This window comes from Alosa pseudoharengus, unplaced genomic scaffold (assembly GCF_046254945.1).
Source record: "Alosa pseudoharengus isolate Yale_2024_CS ecotype anadromous, Long Island Sound unplaced genomic scaffold, YU_APseudo_1.1 YU_APseudo_1.1_scf_12, whole genome shotgun sequence".
Taxonomy (NCBI): domain Eukaryota; kingdom Metazoa; phylum Chordata; class Actinopteri; order Clupeiformes; family Clupeidae; genus Alosa; species Alosa pseudoharengus.
The window spans coordinates 6,528,045-6,548,049 of record NW_027468587.1 but is presented as its reverse complement, the minus strand read 5'-3'; the positions used below and the strand labels follow the sequence as shown (position 1 = coordinate 6,548,049).

Sequence of the window (20,005 nt, the reverse complement as noted above, 5' to 3'; positions counted from 1 at the left end):
ACAGTTTTCCACAATTGCTAAAACACATTTTTTTTTTAAACCTTCAACCCTTTTCTCCATTATCAAACTACTTTCACAGAATGTCTGACAGTTCTTGCAAAATAAAACACTCGCCTCAAAAGTTTTACTTGTGCTCAGAATCAAACAGTGTCAGAGTACCGATCCAGGGCATGATTGAAATGTTCCCTTAATTTTTTTCAGCAGTATATACTGTATGTGTGTGTGTGTGTGTGTGTGTCTGCCACACATAAAGACTGCCACACATTTTCTCTTTCATGTGAGGGTTACACATTGGTAATAAAAATGTAGAAATTTAGGGTTTGGCTGAATCCGGCACAAATCAAGGCCTCAATGTCAACATATAAACACGTGTCTGGAAAGGAAATAGAAGATAACTGTTGAAAACATTGTAGGGATTACACCAAGTCACCGAAGTGCAATGACAATTCAGTCCATACGGTGGCAGCAGCAAATACATATACTACATGCACTCATTGTGTGTGAACTGATGGGGTCAATAGTTACTACAATTCACTTTATTTGTTTGTGTGCTGACATGACTTAAATGTGTGCTTGAGCACTGAGTATATCTCACCTAAAATGTTCAAAACCTCAAGTTACAACCTGCTCGTAGTTGGATATATCTGTCTCTCTCTCACACACACACACACACCCACCCACCCACCCACACACACACATACACACACACTCACTCACTCACTCACTCACTCTGCCTCTCTCCCTCCCTTCCTGTCTTCTTCTACAATGCAAACAAAACAAACCTGTTTGTCCGCCGGAAACCCATCAGAGCCACAGAGAGCAAAGGAGCTGCTGCCCTAGAGAGCCAGACTTCTGCTCCATTCATCTGCTCACTCTACGTTACAACAGAGCTCACTCAGCTGAGCTTCTACCACAGGAGGAACACTTCTCATCACTACTGGCAAGACTTGACAATCAGACAGACCAGAGGCAGAGGAGACTTGGAGGAGAGAGAGAGAGAGAGAGAGAGAGAGAGAGAGAGAGAGAGAGAGAGAGGACATGAAGTGCCTGAACGTGAGCGAGTGAAATCGTGAGGGAGAAAGGGTGGAGCAACAGACCCTGGGGGAAGGGTAGGAGGAGACTGGTTTGAGAGGTGCTCAGGCAGTATGAGTTTCTCAGCCTCTTATCTGTTTCTGTCAAAACTTTTTTTGTGTAAAAGTGTTTTCTTCAAGCTGTGGTGAGTAAAAACGATGGGAAGAAAAGACAATTCCTCTGACTGAAGTGCATTTATCCTAAAAGAGTTGAAGAAAACAATCTTTTAATTTGTAAGAGTGACTGGACTAGTGATTGACTAGAGCACAGGACCACACTGTTTTTTAAGCTCTCTTTTCCCGCTGGCTCTAAGCCCATTATGTTTCTTGGCATCAGCATGCTGGTGTTTCCTCTTTCTCTCTCCCGGCGATGAGTCATACTAGTGGATTATGAGTTGGATTACAAATGAGATTGGATTATGGGATGTCTTAATGTGGAAGCTATTATGCCGGTAAGAAGATCTTTTTTTACCACATGGCAACATTGATGTGATGCCTGCTGATAACCACTGTAAGCTGAGTGGTCCACGTGACCCCTAAGCGATCAGGAAATGGACTGACAAAACATTTTAACCATCATAATATATATATATATATATAAATCTAAAATCTAAATATAGAACTCTCCACATTTGTGTTGGAGTAAAGATCTATTTACACATTAATAATAAAAAAAAACATTTTGACCACCATGTTTTTTCAAAGCCGGCTAGTCCTTTGCGTGTCATAGGTGTTCCTTTCTTCAGACCACATTAAGTGTAGACAAGCCCTCGCAAGAGGGTTGGTACCCTCTATAATTGAGGTAAATTACTTCTCTACAGACCAATACGGAGATCTACAGTCATATTACATGCTCAGTCCTAAGAGACACCTCAAGCATAGGAGGATAGGCGGGGTTATTTGGAGTCAACCAGTGGGACCAGAGACAAACCTTTAGTCCCCAGAACATGGCGACAGGAAGTGCTGGCCCGCCGTCCGGACGAGGCCTGAGGCGCGAGGTCTCCGAGTCGACCCCAACGCAGCCGCCCACCAGCTCAGAGCGCAAGCAGCTGGAGAAGGTCCTGAAGAGGCTGGACAAGCTCCACCGGCTCAGCGTGGACTCGCGCATGGCCCTGCGCAACAGCCCGCCCTACCTGCCCGACCTGGTGACCGAGACGGCCACGCTGCTGACGGACATGTGGGCGCCCTACAGGGGCCCCGTGGTGGCCATCCCGAGGGCCGACGAAGGGGAGTACTTGCGCGTCCACGTCAAGCATCTGCTGTATAAGACGGACCGAGCCATCCTGCTGTTCAAAGAGGGCCGAGACAAGATGTTCGAGGAGACCTCCAGCTGCAGGTGAGATTGTATTGGGTGGCTGTCAAGTTGTTTAAACTTGTGTGTGTGTGTGTGTGGGGTGGGGGGGGGACATGATTTGACATTGGGACTTTAATTGACTGGTGGATTAACCATGAATTTAATACAAAACAGTAACCGAGCCTGTGCATAGAAATGGGTTTAAAATACAAATTTACACAGGCCAACTCTGTGTAGTTGAAGATGAACCAGACCAGATGATTCATACTTCTAATCCCACGTGGCCTGTGAATTATTATGAGTGTAGCCAAATTATGCCTCCCAAGACACTTAAACATTCTTGAATGAAACCAGAAATGGTCTTGAGGGGTAAACATCCTAGATGTCAATGAACTTGCAATAGCGGTTGAGGGTCATTTAGACAAGGCCAAAACAAAGCTCGTAAAACCTACCACATGCTAAATATAACGTCACCACATTAAAAATAAATGCTCCCACAATCCCACAAGATTTTTTTATATGTAGTATAGGCTTAACTGTACCACAAATGTGTATGATTACTTACAAGTGCTTTTTTCAAACCATATTTAACTAATTTGAAAATGTACATATAGATGAAAATGTACACATAAATCACAAAATGTTCACATAGACACTGCAGCATTCTCTCTGATTAAAAAAATACAGCACATATTCTCTTATCTTTATTAGGATGCAGTAAGATCAATGCATAAATACATCATTTTGTCCTTTATTCCTTTGACCAGAACTGTGCTTCTGATGGATTTGGCCTGTTTTGCCAGCCTGTGTGAACGTGGCTTGGGCCAGCTCTGCACTCCATGTCACAGTCATTTTGTTACTGTCAATGCAAAGTCAACATGCAGTCATCTGTATAGCTGTTTCCTAGGTCTACATCCATTTGTGTGCAAGGGCGTGAAGAGGAGACACACATTTGTGTTCAGAATGTATAGCCAGAAAACTACCTCTCAGTCTAGACGTCACATCAAAGTTGTTCAATCTGAAGATTTGCCTTTCATAAAAAACGCCACAGAACAAACAATAATGGCATAAAGCAGGGCCATAATCATGTCCTTAGTATTGTGGAGTATTGTGGAGTCCTTGGTTACAGTACAGCTTGAGCAAAAGTCAAAATTTTAGTACTTTGGAGTAAGTTATTTCAATGTTCAAATTCAATTCAGTTTTAATTAATGTATTCTATGGCTAATAGTAACATCAGCGCCTAAGAAAGGACCCAGATTCAATACCGTCGGTGCCTAAGAATCAAGGCCTAGATTCGATAGTGTTGGTCCCTAATAATCGAAGCCTGGGTTTGATAGTGTCAATGTCCAATACCCAAACGTTGCATGTCCCTGACACTTTGAATAAAAGTCTCTGCAAAATCCCAAGTGTGGAGGTGACACATCTAAATATTCACAATGATGTAATCTCTTGACTCTCTACAAAAGACCTGATACACAAATTATTACATCTCACATGTTTGGGCCATGTTAACTACTAATAAGCTCAAATTAATTAGGATGTTAAATGTAAAACAATAGAGCTTTTCGTTTCAGCGTTCAGCTCATCCCCATCAGAAAATAGAGGGTTTTATGGAGATCTATCTGTTTAAAAACTGCCCCGACAGCCTACCACTTTGACTGTAGCTACAACCATTTGTGGCCCCTACCAAATGTCTTAGAGCAGCCATTCCTTTATTCTGCGGCTGGATAAGTGATGAATACTAATTGCTCCGCATGCTCAGTGGAAACAGGCTCTTTTGTGATGTTAATTGGGAGAAAGCCTGTCTATACACACATTGGGGCTCAGGTTGCGTAGCTTTGGCTAAAAAGACAGCGAGTAGGTGTCACTGCACTGTGATTTGAGCTTGGGCACATGTAACATGTAAGTGGTACCAGTTACCGGTACCATGTTTTGAACTGCAGTTACAGTATGCAAAGAGTTCAAACATTTTCACTGGGCATCTGTGGAGTTCAGTTTCAAATGGCATGCAACACAGCGAGAATGATGATAGCAAAGATAATGAAAAGTGCATGTTTGGTCTGTACTTATTTGCATTGGATTCGGTTAAATTTGCCATGTCTTACAAATGGTTGAGATACACCACATAGTGCATTAAAGATTAAATAATTCTATTGAACAATTTTATTGACACAAAATCTGTATTGTTCCTCTATCTGATTGTAATGTTAATCTATTACCAATAACGTTACCAATAACGATAACCTTTTACAGTATAACTTTCTTACAAGCTTCAACTGCTATAAAACCTGCAATAGCTTACATGTCATTAGCCCGTGTAAAGTGTTCATATTTTTGTTACACAGCAGAAGGCCCGGGTCTGGTCCCACCACATCATCAGGCTTTTAAAATCGATACGGCCATCACAATTTATGTAAAAATACTTAACAGATGTTTACTTTGGCTCAATTATCAATTGTCAGACATCGTTTATAGTTCATATTTGCCATTTACCCCTGAGAGATCACATTTATGATCATATGATCATTTTCATTTTTTGTGAAAAAATGAGGAAATGCCATTATTAAAAAAAATAGAAACAAGATATTTGATCATTATTGGTGCTTATTTCTTAGAACTTCATAAGAACAGATGAAAGTGATTGACATTTTGTACACAATTTTGTAACTTTGTGTGAGAATAACAGGTGCAGAAATATAACATTCCCACACACAGACACCTACACTCACATGCACACATACAGATGTACAGACACACACAGAAACACACAGAGACACACAGACACACACACAGACACAGACACACACACAGCAGGCCCAGTTAGGATGAGGACACAGTTAAGGTACATACTGTAGCACCTAAAATTATTACACTTGGGTCCAGTAGACCTAAACACCTCATATATAATAATTATGTGTAGGGGGGGTGTACCGTGTGCAGTCATTGAAAATGAATTATTTTTTATGTTCTTCACAGAAAATGAGCCCAGGCAAATGAGTTTGAGTTAGATCATTTTTCTTTTAGCAAACATTGAAAACGGATCCCACACACCCGAACACCTTACAAGGGTTAATAGTAATAACCAATGTAATCAAACATAATGTAAATATTGTAAATTCTAGAGTGAGTCTATAGAGTATGATGAATCTCTGGTCAAGGACATTGTAGAATTCAACTTTTCAAGGAATGCGTGTCCCCTTCTAATGTTGTGTGGGACCAGCGAATTCAACCTAAATGCCTATGTCTCTTATCGGCTCTGTGTTTACCTTCACAGAGAAAGGTATTTTACTGTAAGAAGATCTGTGTGCACTGCAGGAAGCAGACACATTGCCTCATGGTTGCCGAATGCCACAGTTGTTTTTGTCACAATCCAATCTCATACAGAGTAAAAATTGCTTCTTAATACACTCTCTCTCTCTCTCTCTCTCTCTCTCTCTCTCTCTCTCTCTCTTGTGCGCGTGTGCACACACACACATACACACACACACACACACATACACTTTTGAAATAGTGCAGGTACTCAGTATGTCTTTCCTCACTTTAACATATAACTATTTACATGATCTTCTTATGATACCTACTACCAAGTACATATGTCTATGAATCTTTCTATTCCTATCTACTGTGTATTGAAAGTCGGTTTTATTATCAGGTACATTTGTATGTTTATTGACTTTACTGTAAGCATCCAAACCTTGGTCTTACGTGGTAGACAGGCAGAGCTAAAAACATCAAGTGAAACCAGCCCTTGAGAACAAGCATGCTATAGCCTGATCATCAGATACAAAAGTAATGGAACATTTGTGGCCAGAGGGCTACTGTAGCGCTATGCCGCTAACGCCGCTATGCCAAGTTCAGTGCATGGAAAATATTACCTGCAGCATACAGAGGTCTGTGGTTAGCAAACACGTAACGGTGGTCATTCGCTGAAAAAAATGATACTTGTGAATCTACAACCGATCATAAAACAAACTTTTAAGCCCCAATAACAGGTCAGAGGGAAAGCGGAAAATGGAAACGTGAAGCCTTTTATAATAATGTCTTTTCAGAGATTTCAGAGAAATGTATTTGTCACCTACACAGTTATTTATATTTTATGTATAATTTATAACAGTTTATATATTAACTGTTGCAAAGATGAGAAGCGTGGTCGTGCATCAGATATGAGACTGGCACACAAAGTGGCCAGAACAGCTTTGCCCCCTGGAATCACAACTGTTGATAAGATGCTATAGATGTCAACTGTCCCCCTGGAAGCACAACTGTTGATAAGATGCTATAGATGTCAACTGTCCCCCTGGAAGCACAACTGTTGATAAGATGCTATAGATGTCAACTGTCCCCCTGTGTCCATATTACTATGCACCTCATCAAGTCCAGTCATGTGTACATTGTCTTATGACATACATCTAAAGTTGCACTGTATTTCAATGTAGGCTACTTTTGGTTTTGTGCATATTAGTCACAGCCATCTGAATACATAGCATAGGGGGTTAATCAGCCCCTCTAGCATCTAATAGCTCTTTCTAAAATTCCTGTAAGCATGTAGTGAGTGTCTAGAACAGCCAAACTCTTAGGTGGTCAGTCAATGGAAAGTACAGATGCACAACTACAAAGACTGTGCAGAGGAAATGAAGTACAGTGACTTCCTGTTAACAGAGGCCAAAGAGCGACAGTACCTCAGAGTGGGGAGTGTGTGACGTGCGTGCCGTGTGTGAGGTGTGAAAGTGGTGTTGTTGCAGTGTGTCACCTCCAAGGTGGCCATTAAAGTGGCCTTTGCAAATCACCTGTCTTTTTCCAATTGCTAGGAGGAACCTGACAAAGCTTTCACTGCTGCTCAGCCATATGCTGTGTGAACTGCGGGCCTTGTTTCCAGAGGGAAAGTTTCAAGGTGACACATACCGACTGACCAAATCAGAGGCTGGGAATTTCTGGAGGAGGGCCTTTGGAAATAAGTGAGTTTAAATCAGTAGTGTTGAAATTGTCTTGATAGACAGAGCTGTAATAGATGAACTATAATGAGATGGAATGAATGAGATAATGCTAGATGTTTTCACAGTTGTCCAAGGTGATGACTAAGTCCATCTGTGGTTTCCTCTAGACAGTAAATCACCTTTAGTCACTTGCACTAGGCCACTCTCCACTAAAGAATGCACTGCGGTTTACCATTTGCTTGCCCATTCCGACATCTGACTCCACTATCATGTCTGACCTGTGACACTGGCCCCCCTGCAGATGCATTGTGCAGTGGAGAACCTTTAAGGAACACCTGAGGAGAGTCCATGGCTTTGAGGAGGGTATGGAGGCCATGGCTCTCAAGTCTACAGTGGACCTCACCTGTAATGACCACGTCTCCATCTTTGAGTTTGACATCTTTACCAGGCTCTTTCAGGTGAGATCCACTGCCCCCTATAACTGTCCACACATACACACACACACACACACACACACACACGCACACACACACACACACACACACACACACACACACACACACAGAGACACACACGCACACACACACACAAGCATGCACACACACACACACACACACACACACACACACACACACACACACACACACACACAGAGACACACACCTTTCATCTTGTGTTGTGAATACATTAATTATAGATGACTTGAATTGAATATTACATCCTATCTACCATTCTTCTGCCTCCACGTGTGTTTTCTTTCTCATCCCCTCAGCCCTGGTCCACTCTGTTAAGAAACTGGAATCAGCTGGCCGTCACACACCCTGGTTACATGGCCTTCTTGACCTATGACCAGGTCAGAGCACGCCTGGACCACTACCGACATCGCCCCGGGAGGTGAGAAGTGGTCAGGGGGATGGAAAGGGATGGCAAAGATGGACACAGTACAATAGAATTCTAACAACGGGCTTTATTGCAACCATAGATATACAATAGAGACCATAGATATTAGCTCTAGATAAATCTCTATAATTTCCTTGGAAGTTATGACTGGCAAAGACTGACTGAAAATGGACAAAAGAGCAAAAAAGACACAAAAAAAAGAATATCGTTATGTGTTGTGCATATTTGCAGACGTTGTGCAGTATTATCTGCTTTCACCTCTCTGTCTTGAGACTTTACCCTTTTGATACGTTATCATTAGACTGAGTAATGAAGTGTGGGTAACACTTTACCGGTAAGGGTACATGAATTATCATGAGTTCATGCATGAATTAATTTATGATTTACGTATTACTTCATTCCTTAATATCTCATGAATCATCAAGAATTTACATGAGTTCATAGTCTGTCATTCATGACCTCATACATGAACAACACATCAACTAAAGCATTAGTGAACATGATGAACTCATGAGTAATTAAAATGACATACATGTAATCATGATGATCATGCTTAAGAAATCATAAATCATAATGATGGACCCACTATACCTAATGCTTTAGTTGACGTGTTGTTCATTCATGAGGTCATTCATGAGAGACTATGAACTCATGTAAATTCCTGATGATTCATAACATATAAAGGAATAAAGTAATGCATAAATCATGAATTAATTCATGCATGAATTCATGATAATTCATGTACCCTTTACCGTAAAATGTTACCAAAGTGGGATGTTTAAATGGCGTCTTCTCTCACATCCTCATCTGAGTAAAGGCAGTACTGAAATGTGACCTAGTCAGTTCCTCCCCATAGCTACCTCTTCTCTCACATCCTCATCTGAGTAAATGTGATACAGGCAGTACTGAGATGTGACCTAGACAGTTCCTCCCCATAGCTACATCTTCCGCCTGAGCTGCACTCGGATGGGGCAGTGGGCCATTGGGCATGTAGCCATGGATGGGAGCATCGTGCAGACTATCCCCCAGAACACGCCCCTGTACCAGGCTCTTTTGCAGGGCTTCAGAGAGGGCTGGTGAGTGTGTGTGTGTGTGTGTGTGTGTCTTATCATCTGAAAGCAAACCAAAAGCAGAAAAGCAGATAGTCAGAAAGACTCAAAGAGACATAAATATAGACACAGACTGCCCACTGCCCCATACATACACACACACACACACACACACACACACACACACACACACACACACACACATAGTCACACACACACACACACACACACACACACACACACACACACACACACACACACACACCACACATACAGACACACACACACAGTTCATTTTTACTGACCTTAAGTAGTGACTTTTTACAGTCACTGGCATTACTCTTAGTTTAGTCTTTAGTCTTATTTCACTACAACTACCACAGACACACGTGCCCAGTGCATCTTTTCTACCCAGTGCGGGACTGTTTTGGCCTAACCCCTATGCATTCTTTGAGTGCAGCTACCTGTATCCTGATGGGCGTGATGTGAACCCTGACCTTTCGGCGCTGTGTGAACCTGCACAGAGGGGAAAAGTCAAAGTCACAGAGGTACTAGTCTGGAGCTTTCTAGATCAGAGGCTATCACGCTTGCCACCCACACAGGCAACTCTCATACTGCGTACTGTGACTATATTTAGTTCACTGAGACGCCTTGCGCCTGGTGCAGCTACTTTAGAAGAAAGACAGCTCTTGGAAATCTGCTTCAGATACGACATTTGAATGTAACTAGTAATGATGGTGAAAGGTTGTGGATATTTGTGTTCAACAATCTCTCTTCCACGGTCCTGTTTTTGGCTGGAGATGTATATTTCTTCGGTCAAGCCACTATATTTGTTTCCCAATTCCCTGCACCAGGGTTGTCGACAAACACTAGAGGGTTTGAACACACATACTGAAAACTAGACAATCAGGGGCAATTGGCTAAATTTGACAACAGCATACAAATTGTGGTCTGCACCTTTATAATCCCTTCTGAGGTCAATATGAGTCCAAAGCAGGCCAACACTACAGTGCATGAATAGTTTATGTAATGTAGGTATGTATTGAAGAAAATGATAGACATTTTACAGTTTTTCAAACACCATAACACCACACCAAATCTGCAAAATACACTAATTCTCAGTGTTTGACTCAGTTTTTAATTTCCTAAAACACATTTTGTAAAACACCACACATTACTTTCATTCTTGTATGGAAATATACATAGAAGCCCATGACAGAAGAGCTTTAGGTTTTGAGCAGTGTGTACATGATGTATCCAAAATGTCATATTATGAAAAAATATTTATAATGTGAGGTGAATGTTTACATTAGAGATGTGTTTATTACATTTTTAATGTTGTGTGTCATTTTGCTGGAGATTTGAGGCATTTTGCATTTTGTGTGCACAATTGTGGGTTTTATGTGTAGAGTTTTGAAAAATAGACACAGAGTTTTGAAAATGTTTGTAAACAGTTACAATTTTTTCTCTCCTGTCACCCGTGCAGGAGCAGTATGAGCTCTACTGTGAGATCGGCAGCACTTTCCAGCTGTGTAAGATCTGCGCGGAGAGGGACAAAGACACACGCATTCAACCCTGTGGCCACTTGCTGTGCCAGCCCTGCCTTAACGGGTGGCAGGTATGTCTATGCCGACAACACACTCGTCGCTAACGATGCTGTCTGATTTTTTTTGTTTTTTAAATTGTGTGTGTCTTGTGTAGTGTGTATCTTAGTTTGGCTTCTTGCAAGATCACAAACTGACTACTCACTAAGATTGCTTCTAAAAAGTTTGATTTCTTTGTAGGAATGTGTTTCGGGCAGATCTGATGCAGATATAGCTAACCAACTTTAGCATTACCGCACAAATCCATCTTTGAACAGTGGAACACTGGGTCACAAATTGTTCCACTGCTCATATATGCTGGTCTTCTTTTGATGTCCTTGCCCAGTGTTATCAGTATGACAAAAAAGAGCTCTCTGATACTTGATTTAATGAACATCAGATAACATGTGGAAATCTATGCGATGCAGTTTCTTCAGTCAACAATGCAGCTTGGTATCTCTGTGGTTTTTTGACCCAGCAGTCATAGAGATATACTGTATAGTGCAATGTGAAACAGTTGAACATTTTAGACACAGACTTTGCAAGAGGCCTACAGTACATTCTCTGACTGATCACCACTGAATTCAGTGAATCAGTAATGTGTATCTTTCTGCCATATTATTCTTTTAATTACCTATGCTGGTGCATGGCAAGCTGAGGTCAGGTTAATGGTTTGTGTCAGAATGTTGTTATTCCATGCCTTTAAGCAGGGGCGTCGGACTGGGGGTAAAACCACTACTCATTACAGGGGCCCCTGCCTGTTAGCCTGGAAAATCCAGACCCTTATAATCTAGAAAGATTAAGGAAAGATCAAGCATGCATTTAAAAATCTCACTGCACGCAATTGGATAACACTAGACCGGACTTCGACGCAATCGGATAACACTACGACCAATGTGTACTGTCCTCCAACGTTGCAGCGCTGTCTTCATCAGTTTAGCTGGTTTCCTGGAATGTTGGGGTAAAAGTAACGTGCATCATTGCTCTTTGCCAGAGTGTCTCGCAGAGACAATTCCATTGTGCTCTCGCGAGAACTCTGGATTTCCAGGGTACCTGCCTGTAAGATCAAAGATCTGAAATCAGATCTGAAGCATGTAAGATCAAAGATCTGAAATCAATGAAGATAACAGTACAATAGCTGTCCTGCATGCAAAGTGATGTAGGCAATCTTTTCTGTGGCCCACCAGTGACTTAAATTCATTAGTGGGCATGCTTAACCAGGTTGCTTTGCACTTCAAAAAGTCTGTTTGGACCAGTAAAGCATCTGCTTTAAACTACAGTATGCAAAGGGATCTTTCTCTGAAAAGACATACACTGTGTTCCAATTTGCATACTAATGCACTTACAATACCTTCTATGAATGCACAAGCCAATGCACTTGTGCACTTATATTATGTACTGTAAGTACAGAAGTATGTAAATTGGAACACAGAAGTGGCCTCAGCGCTAGTTTATACCGGCCTAATGCAGCGGGTTTGTCCCTTGTGTCAGACTGTGATTCTGACAAGCGTAGTGTGCTCATTGTTGTGCGTAGCATCTGGAGGGCTGTTTGGCAATTTGGGTTGAGCTGTGGCTTCATGCTTCCTGTGTGAGCTCAGTCGAGTGTGTCCTCCTCTGAGTCGATGAGGGGAGATTTTCCATTATTTTGCAACAGGTCACGCATTGGCTGTTATAGGTCTGTACCAGAAATCTTCTTTAAAAGTAACAAAACAAAAAATTTAAGCATAAGGCAGGCACAAAGGAACTCAAGGAAGCATCCATGTGATTAGTAATTGTGCAGGCCCGTTACTCATCTGAGGCCTAAACATGCAAAATGTAAAATTATATGAAACGAGGTCATTTCACAATTTAACATGTATAAACATACTGTACATATGAGCAGTATACTGCATCGATTTGCTTTGGTTTGCAATAGACCTTTCAAAGCAAACAGCTCTGTTTATTGTTACTGAAAAATAAATATGGTAGAATCACTATGACACTCTCTCACCATGAGCTAATATATGACATTTGTGCAGTTGACACATTTCTACTGTTTTTTAACATATATAAATGGAATCACCTTTTTGGCTTTGGTAATAGTTAAGTGTCTTGTATATCTGTACAATATATATTTTTTAAAGATTACAAAATACTACTAGTGCTAATAACGATAGCAGACCTGCAATGTCTTCCAGTTGAATTCATTTGCCATATAATGTATTACCTGTGCAAACTTACTATGACCAAATCCACACCGATGCCCTATACTGGAGGCCTAGTTGCACCGATGCCCTGTACTGGAGGCCTAGTTGCACCGATGCCCTGTACTGGAGGCCTAGTTGCACCAATGCCCTGTACTGGAGGCCTAGTTGTTGATCTGACACCTCCCTTCCCCTCCTGCAGAAGTCAGATGGGCACACCTGTCCATACTGTCGCTGTGACATCCGAGGGACCGAGTCTGTCCTCATCGAGCCTTACCTGCCCGGCCAAGGCAGCGGGTTCGTCACGTGCGAGCCAGAGGATGAGGATGAGGATGAGGATGACCACGAGGATGTGGAGCAAGTGATGAAGAAGCTGGCCTCCATGAAAAAGGTTTGTCAAACTTAAAACACATAAATAATAAAGCCACGCAATAAGTGAAAGTCTAATGAAGTTACAAGTTTGGTTTGCATAAGAATTTGCACAACACAGGAAATGAAAAGTAAGTATCACTCTGCAAATGAAATTCGTTAGTTGATGCATGTTGAACCTATGGTCTTTTGATTTCCACAGAAGGCGTCATCGGAGGACTATCAGACCCCTAGTAGACCAGTGGACTCCAGTCTCATGCCGCCTCCGCTGCCCCCAAAACTTACCGCCACGTCTCCATGCCCCTCCCCACGACTCCCACCTCGGTCCCCAATGACAGAAACACGTGCAAATCATTCACACAACAGACTGGTACGTTTCTCACATGACATGCTTGTGTAGGTAGATCTCTAGTCAGGCAAAAGTGGTGTTTTGATATCCTCCAATATTGTGCACTGCTTAGTGTTTTTTTGTTTTGTTTTTGTTTTTTTAACTTACGCATTTTACCATGTTTTGCAAATACACAAATAGAAATGTCAAGAAGTATTAATAATTGAAAAAAAGTATTCTATCACTTTTTTACTTTCCTCACTATCAGCAGAGCAACGATAAGAGCAGGAAGTCATCAGCAATGAAGTAAGAACCTTATCATCCCTTGAACTTCCTGAATGTTATATATATCCTCCAATTATATATATATATATATATATATATATCCTGAATTTTCATTAATCATTTGCTTTAATTTTGTTTTCCAAGTAATGACAGTGGAAATGTAGTTGATTATTGTTATTTGATTTATCTTTACTCAATCAAAATGACAGAACTGCAATTTTATTGATATTACCTGAAATACACAATTAAATAACATGACTTATTAATGTTTTCAAAAATGGATTTAAAGCGTTGTGGAACCAAACTCTTCAATTGGAGCTGGCTGCTTGCATCAGTCTTCTCTGGTGAACATTTCTTGTTTGCGTCCTCAGACAGCTCTCATGTTTTACTTGTTTCAGAGTCCAACAGGAAGAGCCCTGCAGAGGAGGATGGGAGGATTCTGGGAGCTCTCCTGCCCCATACACCCGTTCACCCTCCCACAAGTGAGTTGATCCTATGAATTCAAACTAATAAACAAACAAACAAATAACAGCATTGGGTTGCTATCTGAGAAACGGTCCTTGCTGACTGAGAAACGATCAGACAGGGGTTCAAATGTTGCATGCCCCTTTCATGGACAAAGGGTTCCGATTAATCCCACTTACTTTACTTTATCTATAAACACACATCCACTTAGTTTGTTTTATCATTTTAATGTTTATTATTTGAACAAATAAATAACAACTTATTTTGGCTGAATACAATATTGGTTATTTTTTCCCCCTTTAGTGAAGACTCAAACTCTGAATCAAGCAGGCCATCCTCCTCCCAGTCTGGCAAAAGCAGTGAGTACAGCAGGCCACCTCTCATCCATACAGACAGAAGCAGATCTACATAATATTAGAATAGCTCACCATCACAACGTCATCGAGTCATCTACTGGCAGAAGTGGACGTCACAGTGTTTACAGTTTGTATTTAATGTCTCTCTCTCTTGCTCTCTTTCTTTTTCTCTCTCTCTCTCAATCCCCCCTCTCTCCCCATCTCTCTCTTCCTCCCCCTCTCATTATCTCTCTCTCTCACTCTCTCTCTCTCAATCCCCCCCTCTCTCCCCATTTCTCTCTCTCTCTCTAACAGATGATGTGCCCTGGTCAGGGTCCGCATCCTCATCCTCAGGGAGAAAGAAGAGGGACAAAGTGCGGGGAATGACGGAGGACAGAAGTGAGAGGGAGGGTAGATTGAGTGAAGCACTCGGGACTCATACGGCTAGACAGAAACACATGTCCTCCTGACAATCATTTTAACAGCATCGTAGAGGAGCTACAGTACTTCCTACTAGAAGGGAACATGGACTGAAAGACAAGCAACAATTACTATCACATGACTAAAGATTACATATACATATATAATACACATTAACGATAATATGTGAATGTCTGCTATGAATATATTTGACCTGTTCAGACTGACTAAATTCTAAACATATAATGTAAACATATAAAATGTAAATGACCAAACTAATGTTGCCTGGAAATAGAAGTTAAATCCTTGTTTTGTATAGAACATTATGGTTCTGAAACTGATTTTAATTTATGCATTATACGTTTAAACTTTTGTTTTGGAGGAAAGTGGTTCAAGTGATATAGATATCTGACATGTTTTGAGCCAAGACACTACCTCATATTATCAGAAGCACAAGCAAAGCTTTCAGAAACGAATGAGAGCAGCGAAAATGACAGACATAATTCAAAAAGCAAACATGCCATGCTTCGGTATAACTCAACATCTGACAAAATACTTGCTCACTTGAATGGACATTCACCTAATTCTATTAAACCACTTTGTGCCTGAGCCTGTTTTTCTACAGAGTGTGATGTAATCATAAACAAACAATATGTTTTCTTGTTAATGCTATTACCCTGGCAGCTTTAAAGTCAGTGATATTAGGCAATGTATCCTTTTGTCTCTGTCTGAGATACTGAAAGTGGGAGAGGGCAAAGTGGTTCACTATGACGTCAAGATTGCAGACAGTGTCACTTCTCCCCCTGGTGGTGAACCAGAGGGACTAAAACATATTCTAATAACTCAGTGCCCATGGAGATCACACGCATGTTAACATTTAGGTTAAAAAGTACAACTTTATTCATCACTACAAAACACATACGATTACCATTCAGTTAAAGTTCACAAAACAGGGTAAAGTTTGTTTCTGTGTGCCCTAGATCAGAGGTTTTCAAAGTGGGGGCCGCGAGGGGGTGCCAGGGGGGCCTCAGCAAGTTGGAAAGAAAAATAAAAGCAACAAATAAATACATTTGAAAAATTTTAAATATACCCATTACTATGAGGGTTGTTATACAATGCCATTATAATAATTTGTCACATATCTGAACATTATTTTCCATGATAATGACTGGGAATAATGGTAGAGTGATAGCTCTCATATAGCAGAAAGCCCCAAATGTAATTTTTACACACTGTATGCTCCATCACAAAGTGCTTGTGGCTAAAATAATTATTAGGATTAGCTTAATGTATTTTTAAATTTGCCGTAGTATTGTCGATGGGTTTAATAACACATCAAGGGGTCCTTGGCCAGAACCTAGTGGTATTTGGGGGGCCTTGTCAAGGAAAAGTTTGGGAACCCCTGCTCTAGATCAAAAGTCACAGCATTCTGAAGATAATGACAAGGGGAGTGTTAGAGGTTTGTGATCTTGAAAAGCATATTTATATGAAAGTAATTGTGAAAGATATTACCAACTTTTTTCTTATTCTATTGTTTTATGTCATACATATTTCCCTTTTTATGGTTTTGACATGAAAATGAAGAAATAAATATATGTAAAGGGTTTTTAGGAAACTTTTAAAATGCTGTTCTGTAACTCCGTCACCATAACTCTGTTACCATGAAAATCAGTTTTTCTCCTCCCTCATGGCATTAAGCCTAAAAATGAAAATAATTTCCAAAAGAAAGCGTCTTGGTAGGACACTTGATTTAGTATATTTTATTTGAAAATGGTCATGCAAGTATAGAAAATATTCTCAAGTTAAAATGTTAAAGTTGTCTTCGGCTGAGATGTTCTGAACAGCACCAATTGAACAGCACCAAACGCTGAAACCATGGGGGGCCATGAAATAAATTAATTTGTACGTGTACATCTAGTGACTGTGCGGCCATCGGCTTGTAGATGGTGGCATTGAGTAAAGGGTTGCCGGTAGGGGACACTCACACAGTAGGGCCTACTCACACACACACACATACACACACACAGGCACCCCCCCCCCCACACACACACACACCCCATTACCCACATACACCATTCCTCTCACACACACACACAGACACACACATAACCCCCATTCATAAACTAGCACAAAACATACCCCAAACACAATATATTACCCCCCCCCACACACACACACACACTCACACTCTCTCTCTCGCTCTCTCTCACACACACACACACACACACACACACACACACACACTTACATACACATAGCCTGAGTTGCAAGAGTAGAGGATAGGGACAAATTGACAGGCATGATTTATTTTTACGGAGAGAATATCTACTTTCTGTTTTTTTCTTTCATTATGATAAAGCATACTACTAATGAATACATGATAATTTAATATATTTTTGGGAACAATTTACACAATTAAATCTTGTTTTAACAATAGGAACATTTATAACTCTGTGACTTATAAAACATATATACAGTATGTCTTATAAGTATGTCAAAACTTGTCACAGTCACAACATTTTTGGTCATATTATAGGGAAAAAGTATATGACAAGTCTTCATCAGATATTTTAAAAACCACATGTTCGATATGTTGACTTTTATGGTATAAAAGTGATAATTTTCTGTAACTCCGTTACCGAGCACTTTTTGGCTTTAAAATAATATAACGATATAATTTCATTTATAATTATAATTATTTAATTATTAATCATTATTAATTTCACCAGACCATTTTGTGTTACCATTTCAGCACATGTAGGCACATACAAACTGACATATTGTTCTTAAATTTAGATTCATTGAAGGTGCATAAGCGATGTTACGTGGTTTCTAAGCTAAAACATTTTTTGTCACATACAGCAAACATCACCTCACCATCCGCTAGCTGCCTGTGCTCTGAATGATGATAATCTTTGGTCATATTATAGGGGAAAAGTATAGAAACATTTAGAAGAAGAAGAAGAGTTTTTTAATGTTATATTTTGAGATTAGAAAGAAAATGGTAAAGAAGTGTCACCCACTCTGGCTCCATATGACAAGTCTTCATCGGATATTTTGAGAACCACATGTTCGATATGTTGACTTTTGTGGTAAAAAAGTGATGTTAAATTTCTGTAACTCCGTTACCAAGCTCTTTCTGGCTTTAAAAATATATAAAGATATAAAGATAGAGATTATAAAGATATAAATAATTATAATTATTTAATTATTAGCCTAATAATTTCACCAGACCATTTTGTGTTACCATTTCAGTACATGTAGTAGGCATATACAAACTGACATATTGTTCTTAAATTGTGGGTCATTAAAGGTGCATAAGCGATGTTACGCGGGTTTCTAAGCTAAAATATTTTTTGTCACATACAGTAAACATCACCTCACCATTCACTAGCTGTGCTACAAATACAATGTAAAAAAACCCAGTCTCTATGGAAAGCCCAGGCAACAAAAACAACTTGGTCCAGCATGGACCATAAACACAGAACAAACTGTTCTAGCCAATCACTGACGAAATGCGCGTTTAAGAGAGTTTTAATTGCACGGGAGGGAGGGGGAGGGAGTAGTGGGCTAGCTCCCTGTTTTGTTTGAACGTCAACATAAGTGACGTTCCCCAACATCGCTTAGAGCACCTTTAATTGCTGAGTGGCACCTAGTGGCAAAACATCTAGTGGGAGTGTAAGGGCTTCTACATACTCGACGCACCCGACCGGTAGCGCGACACCGTGACGTCAAAATGACGTAGATCTTGCTGGTGCGCCAGGATTTTAGCCAGGTAGCGCGAGGTAGCGCACCACTCTTTTTTTTTCAGACGAGCGCGACAAAGCGGAAACAGGAAGATGGACTAGTTCGAGGGCAAGCGAGAGTTGCAGTGTTTTGATACAGTCGTGAATTTTTAATAGTTTGCTGGATAAGTTAACAAAGTTACCAGCGAGAGTTGCAACACATGGAATTAAGAGGAAAGAATAGAAACGATTTATTTTCAAACAAAGGATATCTATTAAGGCCTGAACAAAATCTCTTTCCACTTCAGGAAATTACACAAACTCAGCCAGCTGCCAGCTGCTAGCTAGCTAACTGTTTAAATTATTAAAATTTCCCTCGGGATGACTAAAGTATCTATCTATATATCCATCTATCTATCTACCTGTGCGCACACCTTGGAAACTAGATGATAATGATGGTGGTAGTTGTGAACAGTAGCAACCAAAGTCTGAAGTACCATCACAGAGGCTAGCTAATAGCAGAGCCCGTTTACATTCTCTGCTACTAGTTATTCCAAAGATTGTTAAGGCGGAGCAAGATATTTCATCAGGAGCCACTTCCGGGAACCCGGATCGCACGCGGGGGGGTCAAAATCCCCCTTTATGCAGAGCAGAGGCAGCGACTGCTCCATTGAAGTCTATGGGCATAGCTCAGAATTTTACCACATATGCTAAGGTCTTGGTTCTATAGAGTTAAGAATGTGATCTTTGGGCACGTTTTCATGATCCTCAAACCCTTCTGAACATTTCAGGTACATTTTTAGCATTTTTGAGCATTCCAGTCTGGAGAAAATCGACTTTATATCAGGTGTGCGCCGGTTATTTATGCCGCTGCTGTTGGCCGGTTGCAACGTACGCTCATCAATACGTCATCGACACGCGTCTTTATGCAGACAGGATTCGATCCCCATTTCGCGTCCATAGACATGAACTACAACGAAGTATCTTGCTCAGCCTTAACAATCTTTGGTGTTTCTTAATGCAGCTTCTTCTGCTGTGTAACGTAGTTAGCGTTAATCTTTTCAC

The 20,005-nt window shown here is 40.6% G+C and overlaps 1 protein-coding gene across 3 annotated transcripts; it reads left to right on the top strand.

Moving 5' to 3' along the window:
- Positions 1 to 701: 701 nt before the first annotated feature.
- Positions 702 to 15,824, top strand: cblc (Cbl proto-oncogene C, E3 ubiquitin protein ligase). 3 transcript variants are annotated; one of them, XM_076279918.1, is made up of 14 exons: positions 703 to 1,522; positions 1,892 to 2,406; positions 7,173 to 7,319; positions 7,600 to 7,756; positions 8,071 to 8,192; positions 9,137 to 9,274; positions 9,708 to 9,795; positions 10,734 to 10,865; positions 13,216 to 13,404; positions 13,585 to 13,752; positions 13,979 to 14,016; positions 14,394 to 14,477; positions 14,764 to 14,819; positions 15,111 to 15,824. In XM_076279918.1, exons 2-14 carry the CDS (start codon positions 2,018 to 2,020, stop codon positions 15,263 to 15,265), a joined length of 1,863 nt encoding a protein of 620 aa, XP_076136033.1. In that variant the 5' UTR covers positions 703 to 1,522; positions 1,892 to 2,017; the 3' UTR covers positions 15,266 to 15,824. The 3 variants fall into 3 exon arrangements, with proteins under 3 accessions (XP_076136034.1, XP_076136033.1, XP_076136032.1); XM_076279919.1 differs by having other exon boundaries at positions 702 to 2,406; positions 13,982 to 14,016; XM_076279917.1 differs by having other exon boundaries at positions 703 to 2,406.
- The last annotated feature ends 4,181 nt before the right edge of the window (positions 15,825 to 20,005 follow it).

What these genes read in the sequence shown, in the direction of transcription:
- cblc (XM_076279918.1), top strand. Translation starts at nt 2,018, where the DNA reads ATGGCGACAGGAAGTGCTGGCCCGCCGTCCGGACGAGGCCTGAGGCGC. An exon ending in CAGGGCTTCAGAGAGGGCTG is followed by an intron (nt 9,275 to 9,707) that starts GTGAGTGTGTGT and finishes CTTTGAGTGCAG; the next exon opens with CTACCTGTATCCTGATGGGC. An exon ending in AGGAAGTCATCAGCAATGAA is followed by an intron (nt 14,017 to 14,393) that starts GTAAGAACCTTA and finishes TACTTGTTTCAG; the next exon opens with AGTCCAACAGGAAGAGCCCT.